The sequence below is a fragment of the Artibeus jamaicensis genome, unplaced genomic scaffold, assembly GCF_021234435.1.
Source record: "Artibeus jamaicensis isolate MK-2021 breed Jamaican fruit bat unplaced genomic scaffold, CSHL_Jam_final contig_781, whole genome shotgun sequence".
In the NCBI taxonomy this organism is placed as follows: domain Eukaryota; kingdom Metazoa; phylum Chordata; class Mammalia; order Chiroptera; family Phyllostomidae; genus Artibeus; species Artibeus jamaicensis.
The window spans coordinates 2,070,809-2,091,215 of NW_026521968.1; the positions used below are offsets into that span (position 1 = coordinate 2,070,809).

The following is a 20,407-nucleotide window of genomic DNA, read 5'->3' on the forward strand; positions in this document are numbered from 1 at the left end:
CACGCACAAACAGCATTAAAAAAATTCCTTCATCAAAAACTGAGCATATGGATTTGGAATCGGAGCTGTTATTTTCTTTAAATCTTACTTTCTTCCCTTGATTTATTGGCTTATTTCCTTAGAGGTAGTTCCTTTCTGGGGAACACTTGATCATTCTAAATGAACAGAAAGGAAAATAATCAAAAGGAAACAACGATAAAACACTGCTGAGGGAAGAAAAGGCTCCGCTCAAGGGCCCCCTGGGCAGGGGAGTAGGTGCGAGTCGCGGCGGTTCTGGAGGAATTCAGTTCGCCGGAGACGAACGGGGACGTGGCGTGAAGCCCGGTACTGGGAACCGCAGCCAACAAAACTTCGGGGAGTTGGTCCGGGGAGCCAACAAAGGTTCGGGGAGGTGGTCCGGGCTGCGCGCGGGAAGGATGTGACTACAAAGGCTGGAGGGAAGCTGAGCACAGGGGACTTGGGGGTGCAGGGAGGGGGGACAGGACTGCGAAGGGCTGAGGTAGTCAGAGAGGTTCAGAGCCCCTAATCCAGGGAGTCGTCGGCTGGGTGGAAGGCAGGCCCCCGGGGATCCGCCCGGCTCTAGCTGTCAGTCAGACAACCCGGGGCCTCCGCAGCCCCCAGCTGCGCTGAAAAGGGGGGAGGCTGCTGGCCCGGGAGGGGGTTGGAGGAGGCGGAGTGGGGGGAAGGGGCGTCACCTCGGTCGCCCCCGCCCTCTCCAATGTCATTGGGCTGCCGCAGTAGGGTCCGCGCCACCTTTTCTCCATCCCAGCGCACTCGGCCAGGGGCCATTGACGTCACCGCCAAGTTTGCAGCCCCCGGGCGCCGCACGTGTGGCGGCGGCGGCGACGGTCTGGGAGGCGACGAGGGAGTGGCCGCGGTCACTGACAGGTCCAGAGCAGCCCGACCCCACCACGTAGCACCCAGGTAGGGCGCGAGAACAGTTCGGAGTGGCCAGGCGCTCCCCCAAAGGGGCGGACTGCTGGGCGCCGGCCTTCTGGCTCTCACTCGGGCAGCGGGACTCCGGCGGACCTTGCACGGGGGCGGAGAGGGAGCGCCCTGGCCGACGAGAAGACAGGGCAGCCGGGGCAGGGAGGCACAGTCTCTTGCCGCTGTCTGGAGCGCACCCAGCTCAGCAGCACCGGAGCAATGCCTCCCCTCGCCGGGACGGAGCGAGGGATGCACGGTCGCTGAGCGGAGATCCGTGCCGAGGGGCCGCTCCGGGGCCCGGGCTGAGACACACGCCTTCGCCACCGCGACCAAGACCCCCATTTCCGCGACTCTAAGAGAACTAGCGCGCCGAAACCTGCCACAAGACTCAGGACTTCCCGAGTTTAAGACGATGGTTTCTTAAGCACAGCACCACGTCCCCCTGTCCGCCCCCTAGACCGGAGGCAGGGACCCCGCGCCTGGTTCCCGGGGCTGCGTCTCCGAGAGGAGTCCCGGCTGCCGCCTCCCGGGGCAGCCCGCTCGGCCGCAGGGACGCACCGGGGAGGCGGCCTCCGTCCAGTGCGCGGCCCCTCCTGGAGGATGCCATGGCACCTGAACGAGTCCCGGCCTAGCATGGCCTGCAGGCTTCTCGACGTCGCCTCCGGCTAGGATGGCCCCTCCGGGCCCGGCCGGTGCCCACCCCGCCACCGCCGAGCCGCTGTCCCGCAGCATCTTCCGGAAGTTCTTGTGGATGCTCTGCTCCCTGCTCACCTCCCTTTACGTTTTCTACTGCCTGGCCGAGCGCTGCCAGACCCTGTCCGGCCCTGTCGTGGGGCTGTCCGGCGCTGGCGAGGAGGCGGGGGCCCCAGGTCCCGGAGTCCCGGGGGGAGGCCCGAGGGAGCTGGCCGTGTGGTCCGCGGCGGCGCACGGAAAGCGCTTCTTGCAATTGCTGCCGGGGCGGAGGCGCCGGCGGCCCACAGGGCGCGACGGCGGCGGGGAGGCCGCCTGGGAAGAGGAGACCGCCAGCCTAGCCGGGGGTCCCGGTGGCTCTGGGGCGGGGAGCAGCGTGGCCGAGGCCCCGCCGGGGACGCTGGCGCTGCTGCTGGATGAAGGCAGCAAGCAGCTGCCTCAGGCCATCATCATCGGCGTGAAGAAGGGCGGCACGCGGGCGCTGCTCGAGTTCCTGCGCGTGCACCCCGACGTGCGCGCCGTGGGCGCCGAGCCCCACTTCTTCGACCGCAGCTACGAGAAGGGCCTCGCCTGGTACCGGTGAGCGGGCGCCGGGCACTGGATGGGCCGGCAGGGCGCGGAGGTGTTTGGAGTGGTGGGGGAAAGGGCTCCAGAAAGCCGATGTTGACCGCCAGTTCACTTCCGTCTCCATTTCAGGCAGAAGGCAAAGGGGCGGCTGTAGTTGTCCGTAACTTGAGGGGTCTCTTTCCCCACCGTGCCGCCTTCTTTTTTTTTTTTTTTTTCCGGACAGCGGTGCCATCCACTGTCCACGTGGATGGGTGGCCAATTTGGGCCTTCATGCTTTTTTATTCAGTCCTCAGGATTCCCTTTCCTCCGAATAGCCAATCTCATCTTTTTCTTCTGCTTTGTGACAGGATCCTTGTTAGCTAAAGGGGGGTGGGGGCAAACAAACAAACAAACAAAAAAACAAAAAAACCTTTCCTAAGTCAGAACCTGCTCATCAATCATTACTAGATCTATCCCCTTTCCCAAGGAACCTGTTTTCATTTCTTCTTTACCTTCTGGGCAATTCCCTGTGGTTAATGCAGACTTTGCCATCAGGTATTTATTTACCTTGACCTTTTGCCAGATAATTATCGTAGGTGGTGAGTAATATAGAAACTTCGTTAAAGTGTCAAGAACTAGAGTCTAAGTAGCCGGAAAATACATGTTTGAGCAAGTGCCAGCCACGGGTCACTGTGTTTTAAAGGTCTTCCTTGGTCATAACTTCTGCTGGGGGGAAGAATGAGTTTTATAAAGTGCTGTCTGTAATTATAAGGAGGAGTACCTTTTGTCTCAGGACTGGGAGAAACTTTCCCAAAGCTCTTCACACAATTCTTCTCAAAAACGAGGTGGCTAATTTAAAAAAAGGGGGGGGGGAAATATAGGGACAGTGGTTACAATTTAAAAGAAGTCTGATTTAGATTTTGATCTTAAATTGACCATTCTTATCAAATTCAGCCCACTTTTAATAATAGAATCAGTTAAATAAACTCTAATAAATCCTAGTGTCACCTGGATTTCGTTCCCCATAAAATATTGGCTTTTTTTTTCCCTCTGAGAACAAGGAAAAATCGTGTGGCCAGAATTTTCCATTGTATAGTTTTATCTTGTTCTTTCAATGGCAGTCTCCTTGTCATTTTAACTGAAACAATATTACAAAAGTTACAATACGATTTAAATATATTTCAAAAGACCACTAAATCAACCATGCAGCCCTGAAATAGAGATGGACAGGACTTGACAAGTTTATTTACATGAGAGGTCAGATGCACTCTCAGATGGATTTCAGGAGCTGAATTTACAGTAACCCAACTCATGAGAAAACATTTGGTCCTAAAAGTCAAATTTAAACATTAAACCACTTTAAAACAGTAACTTTCCATTTATTGGAAAGAAAAACAAACAACCTTTCCTTAATACAGAATATATATCATTTAAAATCATCAGCCTCTTAAAAAATTCCCTTGTGTTTCTGTCATTTATGTTGTATCCTCTGGGAAGTTCTCATAAAAATGACCTGTTGAATCTGAAAACAACAGGTCCTTCTTTTTAGCACAAAGGCAGCTCTGTTTTTTCCATCAAGGACACAAGAAAGAAGTGATTAAAGGCCCCTAAAACTCTTATCTATAGCACTTTGCATTGAATTCGGCCTCGTACAGTGTATAAGGGAAGACATTTCAAGCTGACTGCCCAGAATATCTAAGACAATGTTTGCTTCTGAGGTGCTATTATATGTGGTGAAATATTTAGTACTAAAACCCTTTGCTTAAATTTTACCATTTAGACTTCATTTCCACAAAGTAGGATTGTTTCTTCTTATTACAGAAATGAGTATTTAAGGGCACTGTATATCTGGAGACCTGGATCTTATTTTCCATGGACCTTTCTGAACTTGTGTAAGAGAAGAAAAGCTTCAAGGTAACTGGAAATACAAGTATTAAAAAAGAGAGAGGGAGAGAGAGAGGGAGGGAGAAAGAAGCCACAAACATTTAGAGCATTCTCTCATTTGGATCCTGCATGCATGCTGTAAAGTAAATCTGTCTTTGGATTGTTTACTCCAGCAGAGGAGTTCTATAAAGCAATTTATGGTGGTTACAAAAATAACTGCACAGTAGACTTCATGGTTTGGTGAATTTAATTTCCTAAGTGTTGGAGCGATGTCTTTGTTTTACCATTTGCAGTGGTTTTTTATTGGATGCATAAATTTAAGTTTAACTCAAGAAAACTCTTATTTAAAAAAATCCAAGCTATAGAGTCTGGATTATGTGATCATTTAATGAAATTTTGCCTCAGTTCTCTTTCGTTTGGCCCTGAAGTTGGAGTTTGGTGTTTGTGAGAAAGATTGAAGACCTTAACTTTGGGGGGGGGGAGAAACAACTCCCACACAGAATGCCACTTAACTGTGAAGTGCGTTTTAGCTGTTTGCATTTAGCCACTATTTCAGCATGAAGGATTCTGTTAGGTTTTCTTGAATTGGCCCAAAATGTGTAGTGTAGGGCTTCTGTCCCACATTTATAGCCACACATGCACATGGATACACACACACATGAGCAGAAAGGAAACCCCAGTATTTCCCCCCAAAGTGAATTGTGAAAGAGAAAAATGTGTATAATATCTTTCATATGAGTAATTTTTTCAATTTATTGAACTTGAGAGAGAGAGAGAGAGAGAGATGAAGGGAGAGACAGAAACAGAGAGGAACACTGATTTAATTGTTCCATTTATTTATGCATTCATTGGTTGATTCTTGTATGTATCCTCACCAGGGATTGAACTCGCAACCTTGATGTTGGGACGAAGCTCCAACTGACTTAGCTACCCAGCCAGGGCTAATATCTTTTAGATGCTCATTGACATAGGACAATCACTCATAAATATCTAGCCTGGCTTCTTTTTGCCCAGTGAAATCTCCTAGTTTGCATTAATAGTTTGTTGTGGCAGTGAGTGCCCCCTACTGTCTTTACAAAGGGACAAATCTGTTGCAGACAGGAAGTTTCAGAAAATGAGTGTGAGAGTTAGAAGTGTGTTGCTAAAATGTTTCAATAAACTAACTTCATGCTGTGAAAAACATAAAATACTTAATAAAGTGCATCCCAAGAATAGTGTAATCAACTGTTTTTTGAACAAATGTGTAGTAAAGGCAAAAAAATTAATTTATTTAAAATCTTCACAAAAGAAATTTTTCTAATTAATTTTAAATGTCCTAACATTAAAATAAATGAAACAAAGGAAAATTGTAATATGCCAGGAAATTTGTTAATGATAATTTAGGATGCTTCAGTGTAAATATGAAACTCCACCCTGATGGGCTTTAAAAAACATTCCATATTACTTAATTTAGCAGACATGATATCAACCCAACAAATGTCTGTGGCTTGCATGCCACGGTAAAGCAGTCCTTTGCAGTGAACAGTCTCCGCTTCAATTGTGTGTGTGGTGGGTTCATAAACAAAATAGGGAACTGTTGCATTAGCTTCTCAACATTCGGATCTTTTCTGGAAAGTCAAGGCCAAATGCCTCGACTATGTAGTTCAACAGCAGGTGAGCTTAGAATTTTCTGCTGTCTTCCTCTCTCCCTGTGTATATCTGCACCAGTGAGAAGGTGAGCTTTTTTTCCCTCCTAAGACAAAACATACCTACTTATGAAGTATTTAAAGATGTATGTGCCTTTATATAATATATATGGGTGTGCATGTTCATATGTACATATGTACATGTTTATATAGGTGTGTGCATTTCTAAACATTTATAAACATGTTTATAAATGTTTGGTTTCTGTAACTGCTTATTCTCCTGTTTTGGTACAAGATAGTAAGTATTTATTATCCAATCTTGTATACTAGCACATTTATTTCTTATGTTTTGAGTTGTTTTCTTTAGCAAGACGGGACAATTTCAGCCGAGATCAGTATCACTTTGTTTTACTCTATAGCATTCAGGAAGATCAAAGTTTACTTAGTTTGGTATTTAAGAGTTAGTTCTCCCCCGACTTCATCAAAATTTGAAGTTTTCTGGCTTCTAGTGATCATTGCCTTGTTTTTCAAGTCCACCAGAGGGGCAGGCTGAACAGAGGAACTTTTGGTTCCAATCAGGAGGAACCGGCATTTCGTGGCAGCTGGGAGCAGCTGCAAAGCACCCCCATGTTCAGTTTCCCACCCTCCTGAGCCACGAGGCCCTTCTGCATGAAGGGTTGGAAATGAAATTTGAGCCAAGGGAGCTGCAGGGTTTGGCTATCCATGCTAGGTTATATGCACTGAAGTCCAAAGAAGTCTCTCTGTCCTTGGGGCCTAGTTAAGTACATGGAGAAGGGAAGATGGGTGGGAGGAAAGCAGGAAGAAGTTGCTTTGGGCCCTGAGTTAGGGCCCATGTCTACATGGGGGAGGATATAATGTCTCTTATGCATATAGTTCTCAGGAGCGCTCAGTGATGGGACACTCTCCATCCACTGAGGGACTGCAAACAGATGAGAGGCTGAAGCCCTTAGAGAAGCTGCAGTGCTGTCGTTTTGTTTGCTGAATATCTGAGCTCCAGGCTCATCATCCCAGGAGACTGTCCAGCAAATAAATCAAGTAGCCTAGGTCTTATGTATCTGCCAGTTGCATACCTGCCAACATTTGCATGCTAGACCAGATGCCTAGTAGGGGGTGAAAATGAGGGAATTGATCATGGGAAAGTTATTAGTGGTTAGGGAATTTCTGAACAATATATGACACCTAGGGTATGGAACAGTCTTTGGAACTACTGAGTCCAGGCATTAAAAACAATAACAACACCCTGGCTGGTAGCTCAGCTGATTAGAGCATCATCCTGATATGCCAGGGTCACAGGTTCCATCTCTGTCCTTATAGAGCGCTTACCAGAAGCCAGGGAGGAGTGGAACGGCAAAATCAATGTTTCTCTCTCTCTCTCTAAAAGGTCAATCAGTAACCCAACAACAACAAAAACCACAGATAGTCTGGCCTTGGAATACTTCATGTGAATGAATAGTCCTTCATAACAACAAGACGTATCATGTGCTGATATACTTTATGTCAAATGTGACATATAAGTGAAAATTCTCAATAGTATTGTAATCTTCTGCCTTCCCCTTAAAAAAAGAGAACACTCTGGAAAAAATATTTGTCTCATATAAATAAGTTGGTTGGTTAAAAAAGAATATGTGCCAAATCCATGTTTTGTGTCATGGAAATGAAATCAGCGGTTAATGACAATAGGGGCCAACCTTACAGAGACCAGATGCACACCTCATGAGGGGACAAGAGTCACAGAACAAACAAACTCTGTGTTATAAACAACAAAGGCCTGATATCTCTAAGGGGCGCACTTGAACAATTGCACATTGCAATGACTGTCAATCAAATCGCTGGGCTGAGTTGGGAATTTTAATATACCCAGCAACTTTTCTTAGGGAGACAACTTCTTCCACCAAGTAATAGTAACTCGGCTGCTAAAAACTGTCACTTCTTAGTTTGTTTTCAAATGATACTAGATAGACTCCAAGCTTTCAGAAATGAAGTGATGAGCTACAATTGTGAAATTGAGGTTTCTTATTAAATGTATTTAATATGTAATAATAGGAAATTTCACCTAAGTAGTATTTTAACGCTCTAGGCTTTGCATGTATAAGAATGTCTTAAAAATATGTGCCAGTACTTTAAATTTGGTACAGTTTAAAAATCTCTGCAGGGAGTATCGATACAGTTAGTAAGTAAATTTATGTAAAATCAGAACTTAGAAATGGAGAAAATGCTAAGTTCAGTGAATTGAAGCCCCTTCCCAGTTTTTTGCCTCCAATGATGGCAACTTCTGGGTTCTGCATTATTCACAACTGTCATGCCTCTAACATTTATCTTTATCCTATGAACACTTGAGGAAAGTATTTCAGAAGTTCAAATTTGGCTTGTTTCAGAAGTTGTCAGACGACTGTAAACGTAAAAAGAAAAGGGTAAGTGTTTATTAAGAATGAAGTTTAGTACTTGACAGTGGGCTTGTGATATTCTTGAAAAGATTTCTAAAAACCTGTTTACTGACTCTTGACAGCAGCCAACTTTGAGTATGACCTGTAGCACCACCTAGTGGAAGGAAGAGTCAGCAAGGAACCGGAATGGCTAAATAAACTAAAAACCTCATCATTATCAGAGTATATATTTAGTCTCAAAAAAAAAAAAAAAAAGAATAAGGAGGGGTTATGTTAGGTAGCACTTACAGCAAGTAAGATCTGCTTAGTGTGGCTGAGCTGCACTTTGACGTTCTGCTTGAGATCACTTTTTTTAGGTAGGGAGTTTATTCTTTGGAGAGGAATAAAAGAGACTTGCCTTCACAATAAATCTGAAAAGCAAGATATAAATGATTAGGAGATTTATATTAGAAATGCACATGACTGAAAGGAATGCCATATGCCCCAGATTAGTTTTGTTAGTGTGTTTTGCCTCTGTTTCTGAAGCCAGCTTCAAATGAAAATACTTCCAGATGATTTTATTTCAACAAGCAGACTTACTCCTTCCCCTGTCTTGTACAGGCTGTGGAGGAGGGTCTCATGATTCTTAACAGGCAGCACACAGAAGTCTGGTTAACCCTTAACTACCTGAGCTACACTGTTGAAGACCCTGCTCACATGGTACAGTTTTATAGAAAGGTGCTTTCGGAGTTCCCAAAGGAGACATCTTCCTGGTATGCAGTCCAGAGAGGGAGTGGCGAGGAGGGAAGGGCAGGGAATGGGGGAAGGCGGGGAGGGATGGTGGCCAGGGCAAAAGCAACACAGAAGGAAGAGGAATAATAGGGATGTTCCAGTGGAGAAACTTGGCAGGCATCACCTTAACCACAGGGTAAGGTTAACATTGCCTTATTCTCCTGTTGAGATGCACCCCCTGGTGCAATGCAGTGAGGAGGGCACTTCACCTGTGGGGAATCTTCCCCCAAGTCCATAACCCCACTCTAATCGTGAGAAAAGAGACCAACCCAGATGGTGGGGCATCTACAAAATTCCTGACCAGTATTTTTGAAAAATGTCAAGACCATGAAAAACAAAGTAAGACTGATGAACTGTCACAGATGGCAGAAGACCAATGAGACTAATCACTGGTGAGTAAATAAAGTGAGCTACTCTCGCCCGGATCCTGGAACAGAAAAAGGTCGTTCGTGGAAAAAACTGGAGAAATGTGAATAGTGTGTGCACTCTACTTAATAGTATCATACCAAGGTTAATTTCTTGGCCTTGCTCATTGCACTAGGGTTATGTAACACAATAACCTTACGAGAGTTAGGGCACAATGGCAGAAGAGCATTCTCTCTGCTATATTCTTATGAGTTTAATATCTAAATATATTCTAAAATAAAAGTAAAAGCAGCTACATCAGCAAAGATGGCAGAAGTTGCCCACCAGCTCCAAGGGATATGGGCTCGGACTGAAATTCTTGGACTGAAATTCCCTGCCGTGCCAGCTCACTTCACCCGGTGTTTCTCTTCGCTCTCCTCGGAAAGGCCCCGGCTCGGGCCTGCCAGCTTCGCCTCCACTGCCAGCACCTGTTGCCTCCAGACATGTTGAGCTTTCCCTCAGCTGATTTCATAATGAAATTGGCTCATGGCTCCCCTCCTACTTGCTAGTCCCCAAAACAGGCACAGAGATCGTTTTGTTTTTTTCTTCCTCTGGCAAATGTAAAGTGAAGAAGGTGTAAAAAGTTGCCCAATTCTGACTGAATCCCACTAGTGCTGGACAGCAAAAACTGATGTGACAGGTTTCTAAGAACACAAAGAACTCAAGTGGGGGTCAGAGAAGAATCAGGCTTGGGCATCTGGCTCTTTTGCTACGAACATTGGAGGAGCCGTTGTTCAGGGTCAAGAAGCTCGTGATGGGGTAAAGAGATGGATTCTTGGCTGTGGATGTTCCTAGTGTCTAAGATAGGATTTTCTGGGCCGGCTTACATGTTCTATCTGCCTAGCCTTGTGCTTTCACCTTTTGCTGAGACGCTGTGGCTTATGAGAAGAGTCATAGGTGCACAGCAGGTCTGGAGCTAGCACGGGGTTGAAGGATGAGGGAGGGAGGAAGACAGGAAATCTGACCACAGGCACAGGATGACAGGGACCTGGACTTCCTGGGTGGTTCTTCCTGCTGGAACTGCTAAGACTTGGATGCCAGTGTTATTGGGCTCAAAGTCCCTGTGTAGGTGGTGTGCTGGCGTGTTCTGCTTCTGTTTTTAAACACACAGTTGTGCGGCTGAGAGCCTGATTTAATGGAGTAATGAAAATCCGACTTGAAGCATTTCCTTTGATATTTTTAACAACTGTAAAAATAGTTTTATTCACATTACATTTTTACTTAAGCAAAACAGAACAGCACACAAGCTACATCTTAAGACTCCAAGAATTTAACGGTATGTTCTATTAATCATTGAGTCACTCATCTTTATTGGATTTGTTTTATGAACCTCTTTCATGGAAAGGACAGACTACTTATGCTTATGTAGGTAAAATTAATTTCTGTGACTTAGTACCACTCCCAACTTGTTGTTTGGTATTTTTCTACCTTAGTTGGCATACCCTTTTTTTTTTTTAAAAAAAATCATGCATTCTGAACCATTTTTAAATAGCAAAATATTTGAACCTGCAATGTACATTTGATAAACATCATTTTTGTATCTGTTTCATTCATGTTCACTGTTTTTTTCCCTTATTTTCTTCTTTTTCTGGTTTCCTAAAGGATAAAGCTAGATTATTTGAGAGCCTTCTTTTCTCCTAACATAGGCATTTATCATTATAAACTTCCCTCTGCAAACTGCTTTTGCAGCATGCTATAAGTTTTGGTGTGTCGTAATTCCCTATTCAGTTGTCTCTAGATATTTTTTGATTTCCCTTTTATTTCTTCTTTGACTTGTTCAGGAGTGGATTGTTCAATCTTTATATGTGTGAATTTATCAATTTTCTTCTTATTACTAATTTTTAGTTTCATGCCACTGTGGTCAGAGATGGTACTTGATATGATTTCAGTCCCCTTAAATGTTTTGTGGCCCAGCATATGACCTGCCCTGGAGAATGTTCTGTGTGCTCTCAAGAGGAATGTGCATTCTGCTGCAGTTGGCTATAATGTTCTGTGTGCATCTGTTAGATCCATCCGATCTAAAGTATAATTTAAAACTGTTTCCTTGTTGATTCTCTCTGGATGGCCTGTTACTGTAGATGTGTAATAATAGCTACATTTGTTGAGCATTCACTGTGCGCTGGATGAAGCTGCATGATCTTTACATAGTCTGGATATTTTATTAATATATGGTTAATATTATTAGGTAAGCTCAAAAAGATGAGGTAATTTGCCCAAGGCCATATAGCCAAATAAACAGAAATGGTGCTGGGCCCAGGTTCACCCACCCACAGCATGCCAATGCTTCACCAGTGCGATACTGTTATGTCTCAGACAGAATTGCCCATGTGGGTTCCTGCCGAAATAGCAAGCCATCAGTGGCTCAGCGATGCTAGGGACTGAAAGGCTGTCCCATGTGATAGAGTGACTTGAGTATGTTTGATTCTGGGTCTTGAACTTTCTGTTAAAAACAAGGCAAGGTATCAACATATGGCTGAAAAGTAAGTTTTTTAAAGTAGTTAATATCTTTGTGAGCTCATTGGCCCATATAGAATAATTAAAGCCACCTGTTTTTTATGTAGTTCTTTTTCTTTTTTAAAGGTAAACTAATCACAGAACTCATCTTACTGAGCATATCATAAACCCTATACTGTTCAAATGATTTTTTCTTATCCATTAAAATATAACAATAACCATGAAAAAAATTGAACTAGTAATTGGTCCAAAAGAACAAGCTTCTTCCTTCTAAGCAGCTGCATAGGGAAGCCAAAATATTATCAGAAACATAATCAGACAGTTGCTTACTGCTCTTGGAATTGGGGCAAGGTGAGTTGGTGGCTGTACCCCTTCACTGCTACCATCAACAACATGTGCTCCCTGTTGGCTGTAAGAATCCCCACAATCCCCCTGAATGTGGCTGAGTCATTGCCAGAGTCCATCTTTCTCACTCTTTTCTGTGTTTGCACTTTTGTATTGACACTTTTTTATATTCTTTAAATATACTAATACTCCCAATGAGGGCATTGCCCATTGTCACCTCCAAACACTATTCTATCTTCATTATTATTATTAATAACTTTCATCTAATTGATTTCTTGCCAGCTGATCATTATTAGTGTCAGGTCCTTTACTATAGTGATCAAGTCATTGCCACATCAAACACAGCTCTTGATTTGAACTTCTTTTGGTTCTAGTCTGATGGAATCATACGTTCTAAAGGATATTGGCATTAAAAGATACTTTAGAGAGTATCTTCTCCATATGAATAAACTGTGTTTATGAATAAACCCAAGGTTAATCCCCAAACACACTTGACTTCTAATTGCCAGGGTACAACATGGCTTAGTATACAGTACCTGGAGAATATAATTGGGAAACAATTGCATGCTATGAATTACATAAATTTAATTTTGGATGATTTGCACCAATGACAAAAAAATTCCAGAGAATGGAACAAGTTATTAGCATTATTTTTTTCTCCTCCCAGAACTGGTGAATTAAAGCATTGAATGGAATTGAGCCAGTGCTCAATTCATCTTCAGATTTCTAGTTTTTGTCTAAACATTTTTCCCAATATGTTGATGCCTACACGTTTTAGAATCCTGGTAACATGTTCGGCCAGTGGATCTTTGTGAGTAATTTGTGTTTTATGGTTGTTGCCTGCTTGTAAAAGATTAGTGGGAGAAATCCGAGTACTGACAGGAAAAAGTTTGCTTTTTCTCTCTTGAGTGTTCAGGGTAGGAAGTAATCAATCAAATTATGGGAATAAAATTCCTTTTCCCTTTTTCAGAGTTCTTACTTAGATTAGCCCTCTCCTTTCAATAGAAAATATCAAAGTTGCCAGGCTTTGAATGACAGAGTCAAAAATGATATGTTTGTTATGGTCATAAATCTTTGCAGATTCTCATTAAGTTCAAGTACTTTAAAAAGGAACTGGATTTAGTTGCAAATAAAGTTCCATTTCCAGAGCAAACTGCTCCCCTTACCCTTTCTTACCCTTAGTTACGTTTGTTCACACTCAGTGTTCAAAAAACTTCTGGCCAAAAGAAAATGCTGCAGCTATGAACTAATTTCATTTCACAAACAAAGCTTTTAAGTAAACAAAGATGGCATCTTTTTTTTTTTTAATTTCCTGGTGGACTCTCATTATTTCTGTAGTTTCTTTCATCAAATGTTGTGGGTATGTTTTTTTATATATATACATAAAGAAATAAAGGCCACTTGTTTTTCTTTCTAATGAGAACTTAGTCTTTCTTCTTGGTGCAGAAGGACTTGGGATTACAACAGTATCTGTTAAAAAGGCTTTCCCCAGAGCCAGAGGGTCTCCTAGAATGCCCTGCTAGAGTTTAATGATGGAAAGAAAACAAATTGGATCTGTTTTATATTTATATGGGAGGGAAGTCATGGGGAGTTAATGCACATGATAAAAATTCTTGGGATTTTCAGGTGCATTTTTCCTGTGGCAAAGGATGGCAAGTTGGAAGCAAACACTGAATTGAGTGCTTCTCAGCTCCAACTGGTGGCTACCAAGTAAGGAAGTAGACTCATTATTGCCATCCCTCTGATTTCTTTGAAATAATCCTGGAACACTAATTAAAAATAGGAAACAATTCATATATTAAAAATCAAAACCAAATCTAAAGCAAAACAAAAAATCCTAAATGGATGAAGCAAATCATTCTTATCTGGGGGGAAACAGATGTTAGTGTATAACCTCTGGTTTGTAGTGAAGACCAGAGCTAGACAACGAAAAGCTGGTATACCAGGGCTTTTCACACTGTGGATCACAAAACGCTAATGCATAATCAGATCATCTTGTTATTTGTATGTGTGTAGAAGGGGTTGGATATAAAGTTTATTTGTTATAGAGGCTCTCAATAGAAGAAACATTTGAAAAACACTGGCTAGTATGAACAGAAATCCTGTTTGAAAAGACTAAAATTAACATGCTTCGGGGTCCCTTGAGGAGCTCATTGTGAGCATTCTATACTACGGATTCTAAAGCTCAGTCTCTCTCAGCCTTGTACCCGCAGGGCCTGGAACTGTACCTGTCACATAATAGCTTCACTATTTGTTTAATAAAAAAAATTAAAATGACCTTTAGGGCAGAGGTCAGCATTTTTTCTGGGAAGGGCCAGATAGTAAATATTTTAGACTTCGTGGGCCATATGGTCCCCATCACCGCTATTCAGCTCTGCTTTTATAGCAGGAAAACAGCCTTAGACAACTCGTAAGTAGATGGGCATTGCTATGTTCCTGTAAAACTACTTCCAAACACAGGCCTGTAGCTCACTGGTCATGGCGTACAGACTTGTAGGGTTGGCTACAGACCATTTTCCCTTACTCATCTTGTTACTCTCAGGTGAGTATTCACCACCAACATTCATAGCACGTGTTGTGAATGCATGAGATAGATGATCAGCCTCCCACTTGGAGATACAATTCAGAAATGACAGAGCTCCTTGCAGCTGTGTGAGAAGGAGCAGTCCATCCTGGGGTTGCATGGTAGCAGCACGTGGGAACTTTCTGACCCCTGCAGAGTTGTTTGCGGTGACTGCATTTCGTATGAAGGTGATCATGTGCTCCACAACAGATGTTTTATTTTGGAAAAAACATCACATAAACACAAATTGAAGCAGTCTTTGGTCATTTTTTAAAAAGCTTAATAATTCCTAGATACTTGATATTTTCTTAACTTTGTACTTTAGTACATGTTTAATTTATAGATCTTTCTCTTTTCTGTATTTCCCTTTGTCTTTTGGATGCCTGAGCATCTATGAAGCATTTAGAGGGAGTGGTAGGAGGACACAATGAGGTAATACCTCATTATCTGATCTCCATTCTGAGAAACAATCCCACCAAGTAGTTTAATTCAACAATCTGCCTTAGCAAGTGAGGAGTGAAGCATCAAGTTGGGATCAAAGCATGAGGAAAGACCTTTGAGGATTATTTGTTTAAAGATTTTATTTATATATTTTTAGAGAGAGGGGAAGGAAGGGACAAAATGAGGGAAAGAAACATCAATTGGTTGCCTCTTACACGCACCCTAATGGAGGACCAAACCTACAACCCAGGCATGTGCCCCAACTGAGAACTGAACTGGCAGCCTTTTGTTTTAGTATGATGACACCCAACTAATGGAGCTACACTGGTCAGCTCACTGAGGATTATTAAATGGAATGCTTAGGAAATGTGGACTTTATTCTAGATTGGCATTGTCCAATAGAAACCCAATGGGAGCCTCGTGTCATTTAAAATTTTCTAGTAGCTGCCTTAGAAAAGCAAGAATGAAGAGGTGAAATTCATTTAATATTTTTTATTAAGCCAATATGTGTGAAATATTACAATTCAGCATGTAATCAAAAAGATAAAACATTATCAGTGAGACATTTTGCATTTTCATACAAAACATTAGGAGTCTAATAGCATTTTCTGCATGCAGCATGTCTCAGTTCTGACTAGCCCCCTTTCAAGTGTTTAATAGCACCACGAGGCCAATGGCTTCCATACTGGACAGCACAGCACTGTCCACTGTCGAAAGGCAGGGACTGGGGGAGTGCACATGGAAGAAGACTTTCAGCTGAGGACAGATTCCTCAGATCTTCTCTGATTCCTCTATGGAAACCCAATCCTAGGTGACATTGGAAGGGAAGAGGATACTGAGCAGGGTAGGGTGGCTATTGAGGAACCTGAAAGAGAGATGATGGGGGTTCGAATTAGAGTGTGGGGCGTGGGGGAAAGGTTTGCTAGACATTTTGGTAACAGGAGTTATAAAACTTATGGTGGGGCCCCAGCAATGAGGACAGGAGGAGACATCAGAGAATATTTCTAGCTCAGATATATTTATTAGTAGCTGTGACTAGGATAGGGAACAGAGAAGGAAATAACAAGTATCAGAGAAAACAAACAGCTTTATTTTAGACACAGGAAGTAGAAGGTACATCAGGATAAACTGACACTCACCAACAAGCTGGGGGTGTTAACCCTTATAAGGCATGCTTGTTGAGGTTGTGCCAGCCAAGGTGTGCTTGGCTATGTGGCCATCACCAAGGTGTGTGGGAGTGTAGCAGAACACAAGGAAAGGGCTGAAGGTGAGCAAGACAAGGAAAACATGTTTATATTCTTGTCCCATAGGGAGACAGTTTCTATAGGTTATGCCACAAAGGCAGAAGTGTTTAGAGGGAATTGTACTGATGTCTGTAATTTACTTTGAAATGCATTAAAATGGTAAAGTGGATTGATGGATAAATAGATGTATGATAATAAAAATATAGAAAATATGGGTGCATATTTAGAATTTAGCCAGTGGGTATATGGCGCTTGTCGTATAAGCCTTTCCAATTCTTTTCTTTTTTTTATTTAGTTACTTTTCAAGTACAGTTTTTTGTCTATTTCTCCTATCCCAACCCTCCCACCCCATGCTCCCCACCTCCCTCCCCTTTCCTCCCTCCCTAGTCCTCCTCCCTGTGTCCTTCATACTTGTTCCTCCAAATCCCTCCCCTTTTTCCCCCTTAAATTCCCTTCCCTCTCCCCTCTGGTCACTGCCCCCTTGTTCTCTATTTCAGTGTCTTTGTTTTTATTCTGCTTGCTTGTTTGTTTTATTGTTTAGCTTCCTGTTAAAGGTGAGATCATATGGTATTTGTCTTTTAACACCTGGCCTATTTCACTCAGCATAATGCTTTCCAGTTCCATCCATGTTGTTGCAAAGGGTATGAGCTCCTTCTTTCTCTCTGCTGCATAGAATTCCATTGTGTATATGTACCAGTATTTTTTGATCCATTCATTTACTGATGGGCACCTAGGTTGCTTCCAGCTCTTGGCTAATGTAAATTGTGCTGCTATGAACATTGTGGTGCATAGGTTCTTTGATATGGATGTTTTAAGATTCTTAGGATATAATCCTAGCCGTGGAATTGTTGGGTCAAAGGCAGATTTATTTTGATTTTTCTGAGAAAATTCCATACTGTTTTCCATAATGGTTATACCAATCTGCAGTCCCACCAACAGTGAACTAAGGACCCCTTTTCCCCACACCCTCTCCAACATTTGTTGTTTGTTGCTTTGTTTATGATAGCCATCCTGACTGGTGTAAAGTGGTATCTCATTGTGGTTTTAATTTGCATCTCTCTGATACCTAACGATATTGAGCATCTCTTCATGTGTCTCTGATATTCTATATGTCCTCCTTGGAGAAGTATCTCTTCAAGTCCTTTGCCCATTTTTCAATTGGGTTGGTTGTCTTCTTAGAGTGGAGTCGTGTAAGTTCTTTGTGTATTTTGGAGATTAAACCCTTGTCTGAGGTATCATTGGCAATTATGTTTTCCCATACTGTTGGTTGTCTTTTTAATTTAATACTGTTTTCTTTAGCCACGCAGAAGCTTTTAATTTTGATGAGATCCCATTTGTTTATTCTTTCCTTTATATTCCTTGCTCTAGGGGACATATCAGTAAAAATGTTGCTGCGTGAAATATCTGAGATTTTCTTGCCGATGATGTCCTCTAGGACTTTAATGGTGTCACAGCTTATATTTAAGTCTTTTATCCACCTTGAATTTATTTTGGTGTATGGTGTAAGTTGGTGCTCAAGTTTCATTTTTTTGCATGTAGCTGTCCAGTTCTCCCAACACCATTTGTTGAAGAGGCTATCTTTACTCCATTTTGTGTTACTGCCCCCTTTGTCGAATATTAATTGACTGTAGAGAGTTGCGTTTATTTCTGGGCTCTCTGTTCTGTTCCATTGGTCTATGTGCCTGTTTTTATGCCAGTACCAGGCTGTTTTGATTACAGTGGCCTTGTAATACAGTGTGATATCAGGTATTGTGATCCCTCCTACTTTGTTCTTCTTTCTCAAAGCTGCAGCTGCTATTCGGGGTCGTTTACGGTTCCATATAAATTTTTGAAGTGTTTGTTCTATGTCTATGAAATACGCCATTGGTACTTTAATAGGTATTGCATTGAATGTGTATATTGCTTTGGGTAGTATGGACAGTTTGATGATGTTAATTCTTCCAGTCCATGAACACAGTATATGTTTCCATTTGTTTGTGTCTTCCCTGATTTCTTTCTTCAGTGCTGTGTAGTTTTCTGCATACAGGTCTTTTACCTCCTTGGTTAGGTTTATTCCCAGATATTTTATTTTTCTTTTTGCTATATCGAATGGGATTTTTCCTTGATTTCTGCTTCTGCTGATTCATCGTTAGCATACAAAAATGCCTTCGATTATTGGATATTGATTTTGTAACCAGCTGTTTTGCCAAATTCATTAATTAGTTTGAGCAGTTTTGGGGTAGAGTCTATAGGATTTTCCATGTACACTATCATGTCATCTGCAAACAGTGACAGTTTTGCTTCCTCCTTTCCTATTTGGATGCCTTTTATTTCCTTTTCTTGCCTGATCGCTGTGGCCAAAACTTCCAAAACTATATTGAATAGAAGTGGTGAAAGTGGACATCCTTGTCTTGTTCCTGATCTTAGTGGAAAAGCTTTTAGTTTTTTCCCATTGAGTATGATATTGGCTGTAGGTCTCTCATATATGGCCTTTATTATATTGAGGAATGCTCCCTCTATTCCCACTTTCCGGAGTGTTTTTATCAAAAATGGGTGTTGTACCTTATGAAAAGCTTTTGTGTGTCTATTGATATGATCCTGTGGTTTCTGTCTTTGCTTTTGTTTATGTGATGAAGTACATATACTGATTTGGGAATGTTGAACGATCCTTGCATCCCTGGAATGAATCCCACTTGGTTATGGTGTATAATCTTTTGGATATATAGTTGGATGCGATTTGCCAATATTCTGTTGAGGATTTTAGCGTCTATGTTCATCAGTGATATTGGCCTGAAGTTTCCTTTCTTTGTTGTGTCTCTATCTGGTTTTGGAATTAGGATGATGCTGGCTTCATAAAAGGACTTTGGGAGTTTTCCATCCTTTTGGATTTTTTGGAATAGTCTGTGAAGAATAGGGGTTAGCTCTTCCTTAAATGCTTTGTAGAATTCTCCTGTGAAACCATGTGGTCCAAGGCTTTTGTGTGATGGGAGTTTTTTGATTACTGCTTCAATTTCTTTTGCTGTTATTGGTCTATTCAGGTTTTCTACTTCTTTTTCACTGCGTTTTAGGAGATTATATTTTTCTAAAAATGTGTCCATTTCCCCTAGGTTTACAAATTTCTTGGCATACAGTTCTGCATAGTAATTTCTTACAATCCTTTCTATTTCTGTGGTATCAGTTGTAATCTCTCCTCTTTCATTTCGGATTGTGTTTATTTGTGTCTGTTCCCTTCTGTTCTTGATGAACCTACTTAAAGGCTTGTCTTTTATGTTTATCTTTTCAAAGAACCAAATCCTGGATTCACTGATCCTTAGCATTGTGCTTTTAGTCTCTATGTCATTTAGTTCTTCTCTGACCTTAGTTATTTCTTTCCTTCTACTTGCTTTGGGCTGTTTTTGTTGTTGTTCCTCAAGTTCTTGCAGGCGTAGAGTAAGGTCGTTTGTTTGAAATATTTCTATCTTCTTTAGGTAGGCCTGTATTGCTATAAACTTCCCTCTCAGGACTGCCTTCACTGTGTCTCATAAGTTTTGGGTTGCTGTGAGATTGTTTTCATTTTTTTCCAGAAACGTTTTGATTTCTTCCCTAATTTCATTCTTGACCCATTCATTGTTTAATAGCATACCATTCAGTCTCCATAATTTTGGGTGTTTTGGGTTTTTTCCTTTGGGCTTGGTTTCCAGTTTCAGTCCCTTGTGGTCAGAGAAATGCTTGGTATGATTTCAATATTCTTGAAATTGTTGAGGCTCGTTTTGTGTCCTATTATGTGGTCTATCTTTGAAAATGTTCCATGTGCATTTGAAAAGAATGTGTACTTAACTTCTTTGGGATGAAGGGCTGTGTATATATCAGTTAGGTCTATTTCATCCAGGGTGTTGTTTAATGCCGCAATGTCTTCATTGATATTTTGTTTGGAAGATCTGTCTATTTTTGATAGTGGGGTATTAAAATCCCCTCCTATAATTGTGTTGCTGTCTATATCTTTCTTGAATTCCTCTAAGATTTTCTTTATATATTTTGGTGCTTCTATGTTGGGTGCATATATATTTATGATATTAATGTCTTCTTGGTGGATTCTTCCCTTGAGTATAATGAAGTGACCTTCTGGGTCACTCTTTATGGCCCCTTTTT

The 20,407-nt window shown here is 41.9% G+C and overlaps 1 protein-coding gene across 1 annotated transcript in view; it reads left to right on the plus strand.

Annotated features, from left to right (window-relative positions):
- Positions 1 to 842: 842 nt before the first annotated feature.
- Positions 843 to 20,407, plus strand: part of HS3ST3A1 (heparan sulfate-glucosamine 3-sulfotransferase 3A1) — a 112,565-nt gene continuing 93,000 nt past the window's right edge. The window contains 1 exon segment of the mRNA XM_037154697.2: positions 843 to 2,196. Coding sequence (XP_037010592.2) covers positions 1,598 to 2,196 — 599 coding nt within the window. The 5' untranslated portion in view covers positions 843 to 1,597.